Source organism: Photinus pyralis, unplaced genomic scaffold (assembly GCF_008802855.1).
Source record: "Photinus pyralis isolate 1611_PpyrPB1 unplaced genomic scaffold, Ppyr1.3 Ppyr1.4_LG1, whole genome shotgun sequence".
NCBI lineage: Eukaryota > Metazoa > Arthropoda > Insecta > Coleoptera > Lampyridae > Photinus > Photinus pyralis.
This window is the reverse complement of record NW_022170249.1, coordinates 7,072,406-7,088,508: the sequence shown is the minus strand read 5'-3', so window position 1 is coordinate 7,088,508 and position 16,103 is coordinate 7,072,406. Positions and strand designations below refer to the sequence as shown.

Here is a 16,103-nt window from a genome sequence, read left to right as displayed (position 1 = left end):
CTATTTTCAGGTAACAACAGGCGAAAATGATTTAGATAGAGATGAAGTCAATATAATTAGTGGGGCTTTGGAGCTTCGGAAAAAAACTGTGGCCGAGGTAATGACTCGTATTGAAGATGTTTTTATGTTGGACCACGATGCAGTATTGAACTTTGAAACTGTTTCCGAAATTATGAAATCAGGTGAAGTTTTTAAATTTTGCTGAACAACAGCAACATAACGATTAAATACTAAATCGTAATAGTTAGAGGCCAGTGGCGGCTAATGGTCACTCTTGATTAGATGAAAATGTCTCCTCACCCTTCCATTCACTTTCAATAAATATCACATTTAACTCTGTAAATTGAGTGGCAATGAATACAGTGTATACTTAAGATAAAGCCGCCACTGAACATTATGACTCATATGATATACTTCTGACAATAAGTAAAGAAAACTCAATCGACCCACAAGTAGAAATCGAAAAGGCCAACTACTTCTGCTGTTTAAATTACATTTTCTTGTTAGGTTACTCGAGGATTCCTGTATATGAAGGAAATAGAGGCAACATTGTTACAATGTTGTATATAAAGGACTTGGCCTTTGTCGATCCTGATGATAACACACCTCTACGGACTTTATGTCAGTTTTACCAGAATCCTTGTAACTTCATTTTCGAGGATGTTACTTTAGACACCATGTTCAAAACATTCAAAGAAGGTAAGTGAGGTAAGAAATTTATTGTCTTAATTTTTTTATGTTCACATATTTCACAAGTTAGATTATACCTTTATGGTGCATATTAAACACCTTATCTACAAACTGACTTTAACTGTAACTGTGTAGAGTGCATAACTTACTTAGTCGATCAGTTTGGTATGCTGTACTGGTGCCATGTAAGTATCTCTAAAATAGGGGTTCGATTGACTGCGCCAGTGCAGGGTACCAAACAGATCTTGTATCATTTAACGCACTAGTTGTCAGAGAAAGAACGTTTCAAGGTCGAATGCGCACTAGTCCTTTTTCAAATATTTTAAGCACTGTAATTCAGTAGCGTACAAACTGAAAGCATCATAATACATTTACGGGAAGATAACAGCATAGACGAGGAATTTAGTGATTAGTCTTACTTAGTAAACGTATACAGTGAGTTTTTTTTTAAATACGAACATAGGATTTTGTATGTAATGTAATTTCCCTATGTTCGATTTTAAGAAAACGCATAAGTATTTTGTTTAAATTAAATTGGACGCCGGTATTTTAAAAAATGTGACAGCTATCGATTTTATCTACTACTCATTTGAACTACTCAATAGATTGATGCGTTTTTTTTAATCGAACATAGGGAAATTACATTGCATACAAAATCCTACGTTCGCATTTAAAAAAAAATCACTGTATATCTTAGAGATGTAAAAATGTGTATTATAACTTATTATTACAATAAAAAATAACATAAGTACACATTTTTTCTATAATTTACGCCACCGCTGGTAAATAATTTGAAGCTATTAAAGTACATGATCATTGCCAACCGTGTGACGTCATCTGCGCAACCCGAAACGTCCTTTCTCCATGGCAGCTGTATAGTGGCCTACTTCTTAGTGTGGTATAGTGTGTGTGAAGATTCATTTCTTAAATGACACCATTCTAGTGGTTTCAGCACTTATGATCGGAATTTAAGTAGATAATTAGTGCTTCATATTTCGTATTAGCGCGATATTTTTGGGGGCTGGTTTTTGGAACAGGTGTAGATCCAAAATACGAGAGTTGAGCGTAGGTATGAGTGGGAGCGAGCGAAGTCACGCAAGTCACTTCATACTCTCCCCACAACCAAGACTTAGGGTTGGGAGAATAAATTGCCCAGATCACCTTGTTTACAGTTGCAACTGTAAGTGGACGAGCCGGCTCTGGACCATAAAACACCTGTCTTGTGGCCTGTCAGGTTAACTCATCACCTTACTCATTACATCATCATTCCCTATGACCCATCTGAACTTAAGGGTGTTGCTGCTTGCTACTTACTCAAGTGCATGGTGATATTCGGAAACCAACCTAGAGGTAATTTTACAGTCACCAAGTGCCTGTAGGGCAGCCCTGCTGTCAATGCAGATTCTGATGCATATGAACTTTTTTTGCACTAAGCGTTAATCCTACCAACTCTGACTGGAATACAGTAGGAAGTTTGCGTAGTGGTTGGGTGACACGGAAGTTCAGTTCTTTGGAATAAATACCATACCTTCCATTCATGAGATGAATTGGGATACCACATCTTCATCAGTTCATCAAGAAAGATGTGATAGTCTTTCCCTCATACGAATTGAGGAGTGTGATAACCCTTTTGCATGGCTTCCTTGCAGTTAATTTCAAATGAAATTTCATGATCTGACACTTCTGGATGGACTTGCCAGTGCCACAGGTGTGGCAGCAGGAGAGCTTTAAGGTGGATGGGAACATAAATACATGTTCTAGGTTTTTATTGCTGTATGTTTGACGTTTCTGGTACATCACAGGATTGAATACCTGTCTATCGTTTATCTGCCATCGCCAGAGCTCATCCCAGTTCGTCATCGCTGATCACAGGTTGTCATGGCAGCCTGGGCGGATGCTTCCGTAGCTTCTTGCAGTTGCCTCTTACAAATTTGCATTCTTTTTTTTTTTACAATCCTATTCTTATTAGTATGGTCATATCAGGAATTTACAAAAAAAAATCTAGAGTAAGGTTAAGTTTAATTTCGTAAATGGGTATGATAAATCAAATGTATACAACTATACAGTACAGTTAAAGTAGTTTTTTTTTGCCTTAAAATATATTCTTGTTGATATTTGAAGAAACTCCTTTATAGGTAATAAAGGTCATATGGCATTTGTTCAGCGTGTGAATAGTGAAGGAGAATTAGATCCTTTCTACGAAACAATTGGGTTAATTACATTAGAAGATGTTATTGAGGAACTAATTCAAGCCGAAATTATGGATGAAACCGATGTATTCAGTAAGTACTTCAGTATTTTTGGAGAGTGTTTTAAAGACTTCACGTTTTCAGCTGATAATCGTTCAAAAAGGAGAAGAAACGCGAATAGAACTAAGCAAGATTTTACCGTGTTTGCGGAACGGCGTGCTGATAACAAGGTGCGAATAAGTCCACAGTTAACATTGGCAACGTTCCAATATCTTAGTACAAGTATGTATTATATTGTCTGAAAATGTAAAATGTGTTAACCTAACGCTTCTTGCAGGTGTGAAATTATTTAAGGAAGATGTAATATCGGAAACGATATTACGTAGGTTATTAAAGCAAGAAATAATGTTTCACATAAAGAAAACTAAGGATTGGCGCAATGATCCGACAATGCTAATCTATCAGCAAGGGAAAGCATGTGATTATTTTGTACTTATCCTTGAAGGAAGGGTTGAAGTGACTGTCGGTCGTGATAATATGGTTTTTGAAAGTGGGCCATTTACTTATTTTGGGGTGCAAGCACTTGTTCAAAATATTGCTGTTGGTAAGATTTTTGAGTAAGTGATAGTTATTTTTAGTAATGTAATTTAATGGTAGCTGACTCACCATCGGCACCTTCAACTTTAGGAAGTTTACAGTCACTAAATATGGATGCCATGTTACGACACACATTTTTACCAGATTACACTGTGAGAGCATCCACAGATGTTTTGTATATGCGCATAAAGCGTAGTTTATACTTGGCCGCAAAACGAGCCACATTAATGGAACGTTCACAGAAGGATACAATACCAACGGGTCCCAGTGATCAATTTGATGATGAAGTGGAGAAGGTATATTTTATTTCTAAATTACCCTTAACATATTCGACCCCATTTTTAGTATGTGGATACACTTGCAGGGAATTATAATTTATCAGGCACTCCTCTTCCTGTTACAAATCCTTGGGTAAATATTTACCATTTTACTCAAGGTCTCTCCAATCCTTAATTTTAGTTAATTTCCTATCCCACTGCTAGAGTTCGTAACAATTCTGGACCACCTGCATGTAACTAACTTTGAGAATATTGGTTATGGGAAATATATTTTATTTGAAAGCCGATGGGAAAATAAGTACAAGAGTGTTATGTGGATATTCAATTTTTAGGTGTTTCATAAAACTTTAAGGGCAGCTTAATAAAAATACATATACACACTGTTCATTTCCTAACATCCCCACACACATTTTGCATTACAGGTGAATCTTTGACTGATTTGTCCGGGTGAAGGAAGATAGATTACAACCGTATAACTTGCGGAATTTGGCCATGTAGAAAATTGCGCTTAATTTTTGGAAAAGAGGATGCATGCAGAAGTTTTAATTTCATGGAGTATAAGTGCAGAAAGTAGTGCGGTTCATTCAGAGCACAGCATGTTGCCATTGTGTTCCAATGTGAACAATATTTACAGACGAGTTGTATTAATCAACAACGATAAAAATGTGAAAAACAGTTACAGGCTACCCGCTAGACGAATGCGCATTGAGCGGCAAATGCAAATATACCCAATGGCGGCAATACTGGTAGAAATTTTAGCCAATGGTGGCTGACAAACATGTATATGAGTCGTAGTTGCTAGGAGACGGTTGCGCGCTAGAGCTTTAGCTTAACGTGGGTCGCCTGTAAACAAGTTTAAAAACAAAAGAACATTAGAAAAATGAGTTTGATTATATTGTAAAAATGATAGCATGCCACTTCATTAGGTGCTGTTGCATGTATCACACAGCTATAATTGCTGCAGTAGTTCTAGTTTCTGTAGCAATTATTACCACCCATTAATGGCGGTGTTCCATTCCTAAATGTATCATTACAAGCAAAAACTCTAGATTGAGCACCAAAATTTTGATGCAAGTGATATCAGTTTTAAGTTTTATTTTTAATTCCTAAAGTTGATCAGTTAGAATGTGACATTGAAATATTATGTGAGAGAAAGTTTTATAAATAAACTGCCCCTTTCAGTGCATGTAACACTAGAGCATTAGGGGTTTCTAAAGAATTGGTTATATGTTTGTAATTGTTGTTATTTAATTCATTTCCATTCTTTTACCATTTCTTCTAATTTTGTTTATTAGCCAATCTAGATTTTTTAAAAACTTTACTCTCATCTTTTTCAAAGACAAACTTTAATTGAAACAGTCATGGGATTAACAAAAAATGTTGTCACAACCGTTTACTTGAAACTTGAAACTTTGACATATGCCTGGCGTCGCCGCCTCTCCCAGGATTTAGTCAACTGTCGTGAGGATGCGTCCCTAGTAGACACTATCAGGGACGTTTCTCCACTACTTTGTTGCCATCGCGCTGGGCCGCGACATATGCCAAACAATGTGGTGGATTTTGTGGATTGGGGGGGTTGTGGGGGGGGCGGCTAACTGGGTGTTATCCGACCCGAACGGGTACGGCCACAGCTTCGCCACTGGTATTCTGCCTTAGAGGGAACTCTGCTTTCTAGTGATAGCTTTTTCTCCGGGCGTTCATTGGCTTCCGATGTTCCTATCCTTTGGTCTCGTTCCCTTCCCTGTTTTCCCTCGTGTTAGGCTCTTTTTATTGTTGTCCTCTCCCTGCATTACTTTCTGTCCCCTTTTCCTCCTCCCCTTGGCTACTTGTCCTTGTGGCTGATTATTCCTCCACCTCCAGTATTCTTCTGCTTTCTTTCTTCCTTTGATGTTTGTCTCTGCTATTCTCTTCCCATCTTCCCATGGTAATCCCCGAGACCTCTACCGTTTGGTTTATGGTGGTGTTCCATGTTTGGCAGGGTCGGCCTACCTTCCATTCCGTGGCACATAGAATCTTGGCAGCCCGAATGATATGGTCTTTGTTCCTCCTGTTGGTATGTCCCGAGTATCTCATCTTCAGTCTCCTGGCAATCGTCTTTCCCTCTAATAGTTCTCTTCTCTGCTTTCTTGTGAGGTTGCTGTTTTCTTCAGTATCCTGAGTGCCTTCCACTCTGCCCTCCTCAATGTTCGTCTGTTGCTCTTTGTTGGCGCTGAAGTGTTAATTCCGTATAAGATTGTCGGTGCTACGATCGTGTTGTAAATCATCATTTCAAGCTGTCCGGTATTTTCTTCGCTCGTATGAAGTTCCAGATTCCGTGTGTGATTCTGAATGCGTTGGTTATTCTGTCTTTCACTGCGTTGTGCCTGCTGAGGGTGCTGCTTATGTACATACGTTCCCATATATTTGATCTTGTGTGGTTATCTCCTTCCCGGCTATGGTCTTCTCTCCTTCTTTGTACTGGGGGTGTTGTTTGCTGGCACTCTTGTCATCATGTAGCTCTTTTCGTTGTATATTTGTAGGTCCACCATTTCCTGGTGTACCTGGTATCCCGATGGCCTGGACGAAGTCCTCAGTGTCTTATAAATTATCCGCGATTACGAGTAGATCGTCCGCGTACGCCAGTAATGTCGGTAGTTGTAATTGGTCGCCTATGCTAAGGTTCCTCACCACCATCCTTGTTTGTTCTATAGCGTGGTCTAGTGCTATCGCGAAGAGCCTTGGGGAAACGGACATCCTTGTTTGATCCCCCTGGTTTTCTTTTGGTGTTCGGTTTTCTTCCAAAACCATTGTATACTAGTATACTCCCTTTGCCACGCGTGTATGGTTCTGTTGATTAGGAATTTGGGTAGTCCCAGCATCGCCCACGCTGTCATTGGTATATATTTTCTGTTTCCCCCTTGTTTCCTCCTTTTATATTTTCTGATGTGCCTATACCATTACATTTCCGTATTCCTCTCCATTGGTCTGAGTTTGGTGATGTTCTCCGCGAACTCGGCGAATTCCTTGATTTCGTGTTGCTCATAGGCTCTGTTTTCTTCTTCCTTGGCTTCCCTTAGCTTCTTCTTTGTTTCAGGTTAGTGTGGGTTTTGGCCCGCTTTCTGTTCGGTCACATGGGCGGTTTCTGTTTCCCTAGTGTTTTCCTTGTTGCTTCTTTGATCGTTTCGCCGATCTTTTTCCATATGGTATCCCATCCCCTTTTTGCTTCTAATCTTTTACCACTGCTTTCGGTACTCCTTTCTTTTCTTCTCCCCTGACAGAAGTTTCACATTCCGCCCTTCGGTTTCCCCGTTCTCCTATCAATTGTGGGTAGAAATCTTCCAGGTTTTCCCTGATGTATGCGTTGATTTCTTTTTTAATCATTTGGTTAATTTCCTGTGAGGCTCTGATGTCACTGGCAGTCGCCTCAGTGGTGCGCAATCGCTCCAAACAGGCAGTCCCCATCCTTATTTATACTTGTATTCTTTTGATCGCACTTCTATTTGATCGCTGTTACGAGTACTTGTCTTTAAGGCCTTAATCCTGGTTTGGGTGGTGGGTGCTGTTTATTGATCGCTAAAAGAGATACCTAGGAGAGATAATTTAGTTAATTTAATTGTTAAGTCACCGAGACGTGCCCCTTCATTCTATCTTTGACCGCCCCGTATATTCTATTGTGTCTGGGAGACTCTAAACTAAAGGTACTAACGAAAGTAAAAAGCGCAAAAAAAACAGGAAAAAAAAGCCGCTGTAATTTGGTAAGAAAGGTTTCCTTTTTTTTGTCAATCATGCCTATTAGACCGAAATTTGAGAGCTTAAATATTGTAATTTATGGCTTAGTTTCTTTATATGTCTCCGGTTGACAAGTTTATATTTCCTTTCCCAAGGGTCAATTTGTTCCACCCCGATTCGAAGTAGGTATATTCAATGTAGCTCCCAGTGACTTGCGCCTCTCTATTCTATCTTTTCCCCTTTGTTCACTTTTAAATTAAATTTAGCCTTAATTCTAAGTAAGTGAGTAAGTAAGCAAGTAAGCACTTATCTTAGCTTTACGTTCTTGTTTGTCCTGTTGATTGGAGGTTCCTGCCCTGTCTTCTCACGATTTAATTAGTCTCGCGCGTTATGAATCTTGAGATTAAACTTAAAACTGTAAAAATTCGTAAAATCTCAGCCACTGGACCGATTTCGATGAAATAAGCACTAAACAATTGCAAATTTTGTACGCTACCGACATACATTTTTAAACCTATACAAACACAAAAAACCACTAAAAAAGGCCGGAGCTCGCTCAAAACACGTCCGCTCGCCATGAAAGACGAACTTCTCCTCCTTGTCACAACGGTTTACTGTCGAAAAAATTGAACCAATCAAAATTGTCAACAACTCACGTAGTCCAGGGAATAGAGATTTTGAACTGGCAAAATGAGAAGTAGTTCCAAATAGTTCTTGCATGTCATAGAGTCATCTGTGGTGGTTAAGAATCTCTAGTTTTTGACCTCCCACACCTTATGGTTCCACCTTGCCACCTCTAAAACCCCAGAAATTTGCTTGGTTTGTTAGTTTTTCAATGGGTACTTGTTTAAAGGTTCACTTTACAAACAAATGTTATGAGAATGAAATTTTACACAAATTTGATATATACTTTTTTGTGAAATTTTTACCAAAAAAGATATAGAGCTTCAAAGTTGCTTATATTTTGAAGAATTCTGACATTTCTATGTATTTCAACGAAATTTTATATCTTATCAATTTTTTATAATTAAAAGTTGCATGAGAAAATATCTTGAACTTATCATGTGATAAATCCCCCCCCCCCCCACTTGCATCCCTACCAAAGGGGATAGATAATAATTCAACTTTCAACTCCCTAGTGACGATATTTGAATCACTGTTAGATTGTACCGCTTTCTAATATACGTTTGAAATTAAAAAATTGTCTCACTTCAGTTTAACCCATCTATCCCCGACTCACTACTACAGGGGATGAATATTTCAACGCCATAGTGGCGATTGATATGTTACTCGGAGAGTACAGTGCTCATTAATTATATTTTTTCATCCTCTCGTTCCAGTCTAACCATTTCCACCTCCTACTTAAATGAACGGGTTAACCCTCAGGTGTTGATTGCTCGATCCCACTTAGATAACTCAATTTTTGAATACCAATTCCAATTAAAAGTATTGTTGTCTGCAGTGGTATGCGGTCACTACCCCACCCACAAAACACCTGTCCAGCTAGCTCAAAACAATTCAAAATTGAAACTTAGAATGTTATAATTTCTCCTTGTATACATCTGGCATCTGCTATAAGAAAAATCCCAATATTAACTTAAAATTTCTCAATTTGAGAGACTTAGTGGCCTCGACCGAAAATTCCAAAGAATTTATTACAAAACTGACAAAACACCTGAAATAAATCTTGGACACGAATAAAAAAATCTGACAATTATCCGGGTCGCACAATGGATTTGAATACACATAATTCACAATGACAGCAATATTCCGAAACGCAATTAAAACTGAATCCCTGCAAGAAAAAAATGCTCATAAAGCTTGTTTGGACATATTACGCGGGCAGTTTCTGAACTTCACTTTTCTTTATAACACAGAATTAGATGACAAATAAAATTGGCCTTGATAAATAAGGTGAACAAATTTTCGGCTGTTCAGATGGTAGAACCTTTTAACTTTTAATAAGAAGAGAACTTTAATGGAAAGGCCTCGCTGTACTGGTTCTTTTTTCAAGTCGACAAAACTTTTTCTGAAATCGGGCAACACACGCTAAACTTCTCTTCGATGCTTGGATGCTTAACCAGATGAACCCCTATGACATGCAAATGCTGTGCAGAGATTATGGTCATCTCTAGCTCTGTGCTTTGGTCTTACACCTACGTTATATGACAGTCTAAAAGATCTCCCCGCCCTCGTTTTTAAGCAGAAACTCCGCGAGTTCTTAATATTACAACAGGTTTCTTCTAATATCTAAACATGTGTGCTACTTTTAAGTTGTTTTTTAGTTGTTTCTTTTCTTTAAACTATGAATTAGTATATTTTCAACGATCACCGAATAAGATAGATTGAGGCAATTTTTCGTTAGGATAGGTATTAAATTTATAAGTTTTTGTTTGTTCTGTCAAGGTTTAAGTGGTAGAACAGGATACAAAGATAATCTTTGTATATCTGAACTTCGCCTTGTGATTCTTCTGTCTTTTTTTCGAATTTTTTTTTCAATGTCATTACGTTTATAGGAGAAGAATAAAGATTTTTATTATTATTATATGTGTCACTAGGTGGGAGCCATAAGTCTCGGGAGAGCAACCACCATATGATTGGTTTTTTAAATACCTAACCAAAATTTGCATGAATATTTAATTGAGCTTGTATCCCTTAGCGTTTAAATTGTTCACACTGTATCCTTATACTAGACACATTGCAACAGTATTTCTGATTCAGCAAATTATTTGTTAAATTTAAATTTTAAACAACTGGTCAATTCCATTCAAAATGTCTGTTGCTACCCATGTGAAGACTGGTCATTTTTTCTGCCACATCCAGGAGATCATCTTAAGAGATAGGATGGTGAGTATAGGGATAACTTATTGGTTGAATTGATTTTTATTAAATTCTAAATGAAAGATTCGCCTACAGTGCTTTCATTGTAATATTCGGCTTTAAATTTATCCCCAACTTAACCATCATATTTCTTAAGGTAATCATCATTTCAATGGTGAGGTGCGAAAAATGGACAGCTATTTTTTTGTGCAAATTCTGATATTAAAGCATTCTATTTGTTCTACAGCTATTACATTCCTTGGAAGATGACAGCAGTATAGGTCGCACGTCACCAGAACCTGGGTGCAGACCTTCGTATAATCAACGTGAATCTATCGCAACCACTACAGCTTTATCTTTGAATAGTAATTCGAAAGCAGCATCTCCACGATCGGTTGCTAGTCCGACAACGCAAACAATAAATTCTAAAGACATTTTAAATGGGCCCTTGAAGAAAACATCAATTACTGAGGATGGTTTCTATCCCAGTATGGTAACTAAAGATGAAGAGATCTCACTGTTATCTAAAAAATGATAACAAGCGTTGGTTCTATAAAAATAGAGCCAAATTTTAAGAAATCAATTCAATGATAGTACAGTTTTATTAGATAACTATAAAGTCAACTCCATTATTTTTAAAATTTCTTTGTACAGATACTAACTTCAAATTACTGCCATTATTTAAAAGTGGTAGTGATTCTGTGAGCTTTGTTTATTGCTCGTTATGTAACTAACACATTAACCAATTTCAACCAAGATCGACTGGTTTTCCAAGGGTACGAAGGGCAGAATTTGATGCGGATCTATCCAAACCCATTAATACAGTGCTCGTTAGAAGTAACTGATACTAATAATTAAATTATACCTTTAAGTTTAGCAAAATATTGTTTATATTTATTATAGAAATTTATAATTTGTTATACAAAAGATTTATTATTCAGATTATGAATCCATTACTATCTTCACCCCAAATGTTTCCACCAGCATGCTAAAGTTTATCATAACCAAGAACTCTAAGCCTAATACTCGAAACACTCCAGTGATAAATTGAATATTGATTCGAATGTGTTCAAAGATCTATTTGGTAAGAGTATAAAGAAGCATTCAAATTTAGAGAAATAAATTTTAAATAAACTACCATTTAGCCACACTTTCATACATTGGCGAACTACACCTTTTCCACTTTTATTCGAGAAACTATCAAGTTAATTGTATTTGAGAATAGTAAAATGTATTTGAGAAAACAACAAATGTAATTCAGAATAGTGATTTGTATTTGAGAAGGCATCAAATGAATTTGAGAGTAGTAAATTGTATTCAAGAAATGGTAAAATTAAGTATTTGAGAATCAATAACAAAATCACATGTATAACATAGCCTGATGCTGCTGCTGCTGCTGTTGCGGGACTACATACAGTAGCGGAATTATAAAAATTTGATTCTTAATTATAATTCATTAGGAATAATATTACATTCTAAAATACAATAAAATTAAATGATACTTTCTCAAATACAATTGACTATTCTCAAATACATTTGATGTTTTCTCAAATCCAACTGACTATTCTCATCTACTTTGACGTTTTCTCAAATACAAGTAACAATTCTCAAATACAATTTACAACTTCTCGAATAAAAGTGGAAAAGGTGTAGAATGCACAGAATAAGGAAGGCTACTTATTCTGTGCTAGTATGCCAATCTATATCCCAAATAAATCAATTTCATTTGCTATAGTGTCAATGAATCAAGCAAACCTTAAATGATGAAATTTTAGTTTATGAAGCTACTCCATAGCGCATTCAGAAAGTAATTTTCCCCTTTTTTTAAAGTAAAAGATATTTATCCTTCAAAATTGCGCATGTGTAACAGATCTATGACGTAGCAATCATATGCCGGCTGGACAGGTTCCGACCGGTGCCAGCAGTTCTTATTCTTTCTCCCACAGAAGGTGCGTACTGACAATTTCCATGCAACAAAGATTGCAATATCTGTGGGAAATAGCTGCTGAGCTCTGTAACCGTGAAACGATGGTTCTCCATGATCCGCAGACCCACATGAGCTACACGAAGTAATTTTTTTCTGAATTGACACTAGGCGGTTGTGGGTTTTGAGAGACAGATTAAAAAGGTCCAGTCTTAATGAGACTCGTTTAATGAAAACATAATTTTTCAGGTGTATGTTCTTCATTTTTATAGTCTTTAAAATAAGCCGCTTTCGAAACATAAGTTGGCCAATTATGCAATTTGTGCAACTGCACAGTTTATCTTTCAAATATGGAGATATCTTTTAAATTTAACATAGTAGAAATGTATTATCATTATTATTGTTATAATTTATGAAGCATTCAAATTAGGGATGTTACGAAAGTGGTTATATCAGAAATGAATTCGGAAGCGGAATTTTTAATTTTATCGGAATCGGAGGCTGAAGGGAGATTAATAAAATAAAAATACAACTAAATCAAATGAACTGACTCCAAAAGAAGCAAATTTAATGAACAAAACAACAAGTGAAGGGGTAATCGAAAGAAGGCACCAAGTGAGGGAGGTCTCTGAACAACAAGTATAAACTTGTTTGTATGTGGACGCGCCGCCGCGATGCATCAACCTCTGATATAACTTTAGATTAAAATTTATCGAAACCGAAATCCGAATCCAAGGTGCCAAATCATTTGGATGTTCTGAATTATCGGAATCGAACCTTTGTAACATCTCTAATTCCAGTATATATGTGTAAGTTTGTATAGTGTATAGTAAACGTTTCAAAGTATAAACATAATCCAGTGTTTCAGGCAAATTTCTAGTCAAAGTTCACAACAGATTTGTTCTAAAACTAGTCATTTTTGATTGCTTAATATTTTCTAATAGTGCATCTGTAGTGATCTAACGAAACTGTACTGCAGGATGTTTTATAATAATTTATTTTTATAAGACAAAACTTGAGCAATAACTACTTAAGTTGTGTTTTTTTATTAACAATGTGTCGATGTATTTATAATTCATGTAACAGGGATAATTTTTAAAGCAATAACATTATGAATGGATTGTTAAAACCTTTAGAAGGTGCGTAGGGACATTCTTTTTCTGTTACTTATTGCTGTATTTACTTATAAAGGAAAACAGTGCTGTGTTTACTAATAGTACCTATTTTTAATAATTTTATTATGGTTTTATATTAAAATGTACATAAAAGTTACAAAATATTTTTAGTACAGAGATATTACAAATAGAATCCAGCCAGTGCTTTTTGGTGAATTTGTTGTTGTGTATAATTCCGGTGTTTCTCTAAAAATAAGTTCTACTAATGTTATAAGTTACACTGTTTCAATGCATATTAATGACTGAGTTTGCGGGAAGTTGTGTGCCTTAATGTGTGTAGTTTGTATAAAATATTTTAAATATGGACTTGTAGAACTTGTGTTGTACCCCTATTATTTGTATATAATTATAGTAATTCCATTGTCACAATAACTTAGTTATAATTGTGCATTGAGCTGTGGATAATAATTTATTTGAGAATCAAAAGTTATTTCATAGCAAGTAGTTATTAGTTTAATTCAATAGATGCATATATCAACTTCAAGCATGTTTATTCATAGAATTGGCTTTAGTCTAGTTGAATGGTAAAGGCCTGGGGTATTAGTAACTATTTACAGTCATAAATCAACATTGTTAGAATAATTAGCGTGAATTATGGGTAATGTGAGTCTTGATATTTAATATTCAAATCGCAGATAGGAATAAAACAGTGTTTAAATATTTTGTTGTTTGACAATTGCGTAATGATAGAAGTGAGGCGTCATGGAGAGACATTCTCATATCAATAGTCGTGTAAATTTTATTTTTGGGTAACTGTGACAAACTTTTATCTTTTTTGAACTGTCAAAATTGTTTACTACACCAATTCCTGTTTCTGTGTGGGTGTGCATCGTAAAACTGAAACCCTTTCTATGTACAATGCTGCAATTTGTGTTGTGTTGTGAATTAAAGTGTAGTTTGTCGATTTTGTAGATTACTTATATCAAACTCACATTATTCTACAGTTTACTGTTATGTTGCTATAAAAATGATTTTTCCATGTAAATTACTCTGGACAAATTTCCGTCCTAATTTAATTTGTTAAGCAAACTTTATTTTTACGTGGAAAGGAATGGATTGTTGAATGTTTATAGGCCCGTCTGGAATAAGCATCGTTGGCAACATTGTTATATCCCAGAAGCCTGCTTTGCCAGAATTAGATACTAACAACTATTAGCTTATGAAATTACATGGTGCTTATAGATGAATAACTAATAATAGATTTGTAGAAGTTTTATGGTTATATAGACAGGTGTTGAAAATATTGTGTAGATCCTCCTTTTATACAGTTAAGTGTACAGGTCATTCGTTTTGGGGAGAAATAAATTTATTTTAATCTTCCCTTTCAAATAATAGTATAATTATAACGTTTTATGTAAAATGTTCAAATATGCTGTTATAAAAGTTATGAACGTTTTGTAATACACCTAAGTATTAACTGCATTTGAAATTTAGTTTTACTGCTCTCTAATTTAGTTTGTTTTTCTCTGTTTATCATTAACAAGTTATGCCTTTTTTTGCTTTTAAGATAAAGTTATTTTCCAAATTAATAAAGTAATTCTTTTGACATAAATTGTATTGCCTTTTCATTAAAACTTTGATCTAATAGTAGGAGAGCTGGCTACAGAAAAATGACAGTATCATATGTATAAAGGAAAGTATTGTAAATATGATACATTTGTGATATGTTTTTTGATTGCGTTTGATGGACGTTTTGAACTCCACAGACTCCAAAAAACTGCTTTTTGACTTGACGTGTGTGTGGGTGCGTATGTGGTTCGTTTTTGGTGAACATGATAACTAAACAAGTATAAATTGTGCACAACTCTTGTGCAGATAAAGCACATTTTTTTTAACCGAAATAGCTTTTGTTTTGACATCACCAATGAATATATTTCTTGCAGACGTCTGAATCGCCCTTTGTGAGTGTTCTCTTCCGACAGTCCTTTCTTGAGGTATAAGGGAATATACACGATAAGAGGTCAAGGAGGAGGGCTATGGTTGGTAGAAATTAATTCCTTTCGTTGAGATCTTTCATTAGAGTACCATGAAGTATAAAACTAGTTCCTCCCCTACATCCCGTACTTTGATAAGAGGACAGAAAGAAGGGCAGTAGTTGGTAGAAAACGGTTCCTTTCGTTGAGACCTTTAATTAGAATACAATGAGAGATAAAATCAATTTTTAACCCTCCCAAGGCCCCGTCGCTCACGGATCTCGAAAAAGAGTCGCATAGTTTGTACAAACCAATTTATTTCGATGAGACCTTTCATTAGAATACCATGAAGGGTAGTACATGTGCCCCCCCCCCCCATTTTCTAAAGTATAACTTGGCACCACTAAAGCCATGCGTATGCAAAATCTGAGACCAATTGGTTGTCATACGTAAAAGTTATGCACGTTTTACTTTCAAAAACAGCATCGGGAAATAATTCGTGGGGGTCCCTCTTTTAGACACCGAAATTTGATGGCCGTCTGGCACACCTTCAAGGTATAGGCTACCTACTGCAAAAAATTCCAGGACTCTAGGCATTCCCCTAGAAGTAGTTCGAAACGGCAGAAGTGGGTCCGGACGGACAAAATGCAAACAATAGCACATTTTTTTTAAATTCTTAAAAAATGCGCTAAAAACACCTGAAGGGGTTTGGATAAAATTTAGGGTGATATGGATTAACCATCTTCATGGTTGTTGAGGATGTTAAAAGTTTAGAAGAGCCATAACGGCATACACGATACACTGACCAA

At 36.0% G+C, this 16,103-nt stretch overlaps 1 protein-coding gene across 1 annotated transcript in view; it reads left to right on the top strand.

The window, feature by feature from the left end:
• LOC116170194 overlaps nt 1–4,914 on the top strand; it is a 28,219-nt gene extending 23,305 nt beyond the window's left edge. The window contains exons 11-18 of the mRNA XM_031486457.1: nt 11–182; nt 508–699; nt 2,826–2,972; nt 3,024–3,161; nt 3,217–3,483; nt 3,537–3,772; nt 3,822–3,887; nt 3,936–4,914. Of these exons, the coding sequence (XP_031342317.1) occupies nt 11–182; nt 508–699; nt 2,826–2,972; nt 3,024–3,161; nt 3,217–3,483; nt 3,537–3,772; nt 3,822–3,887; nt 3,936–3,995 (1,278 nt within the window). The 3' untranslated portion in view covers nt 3,996–4,914. The remainder of the gene's footprint in view (nt 1–10; nt 183–507; nt 700–2,825; nt 2,973–3,023; nt 3,162–3,216; nt 3,484–3,536; nt 3,773–3,821; nt 3,888–3,935) is intronic.
• The last annotated feature ends 11,189 nt before the right edge of the window (nt 4,915–16,103 follow it).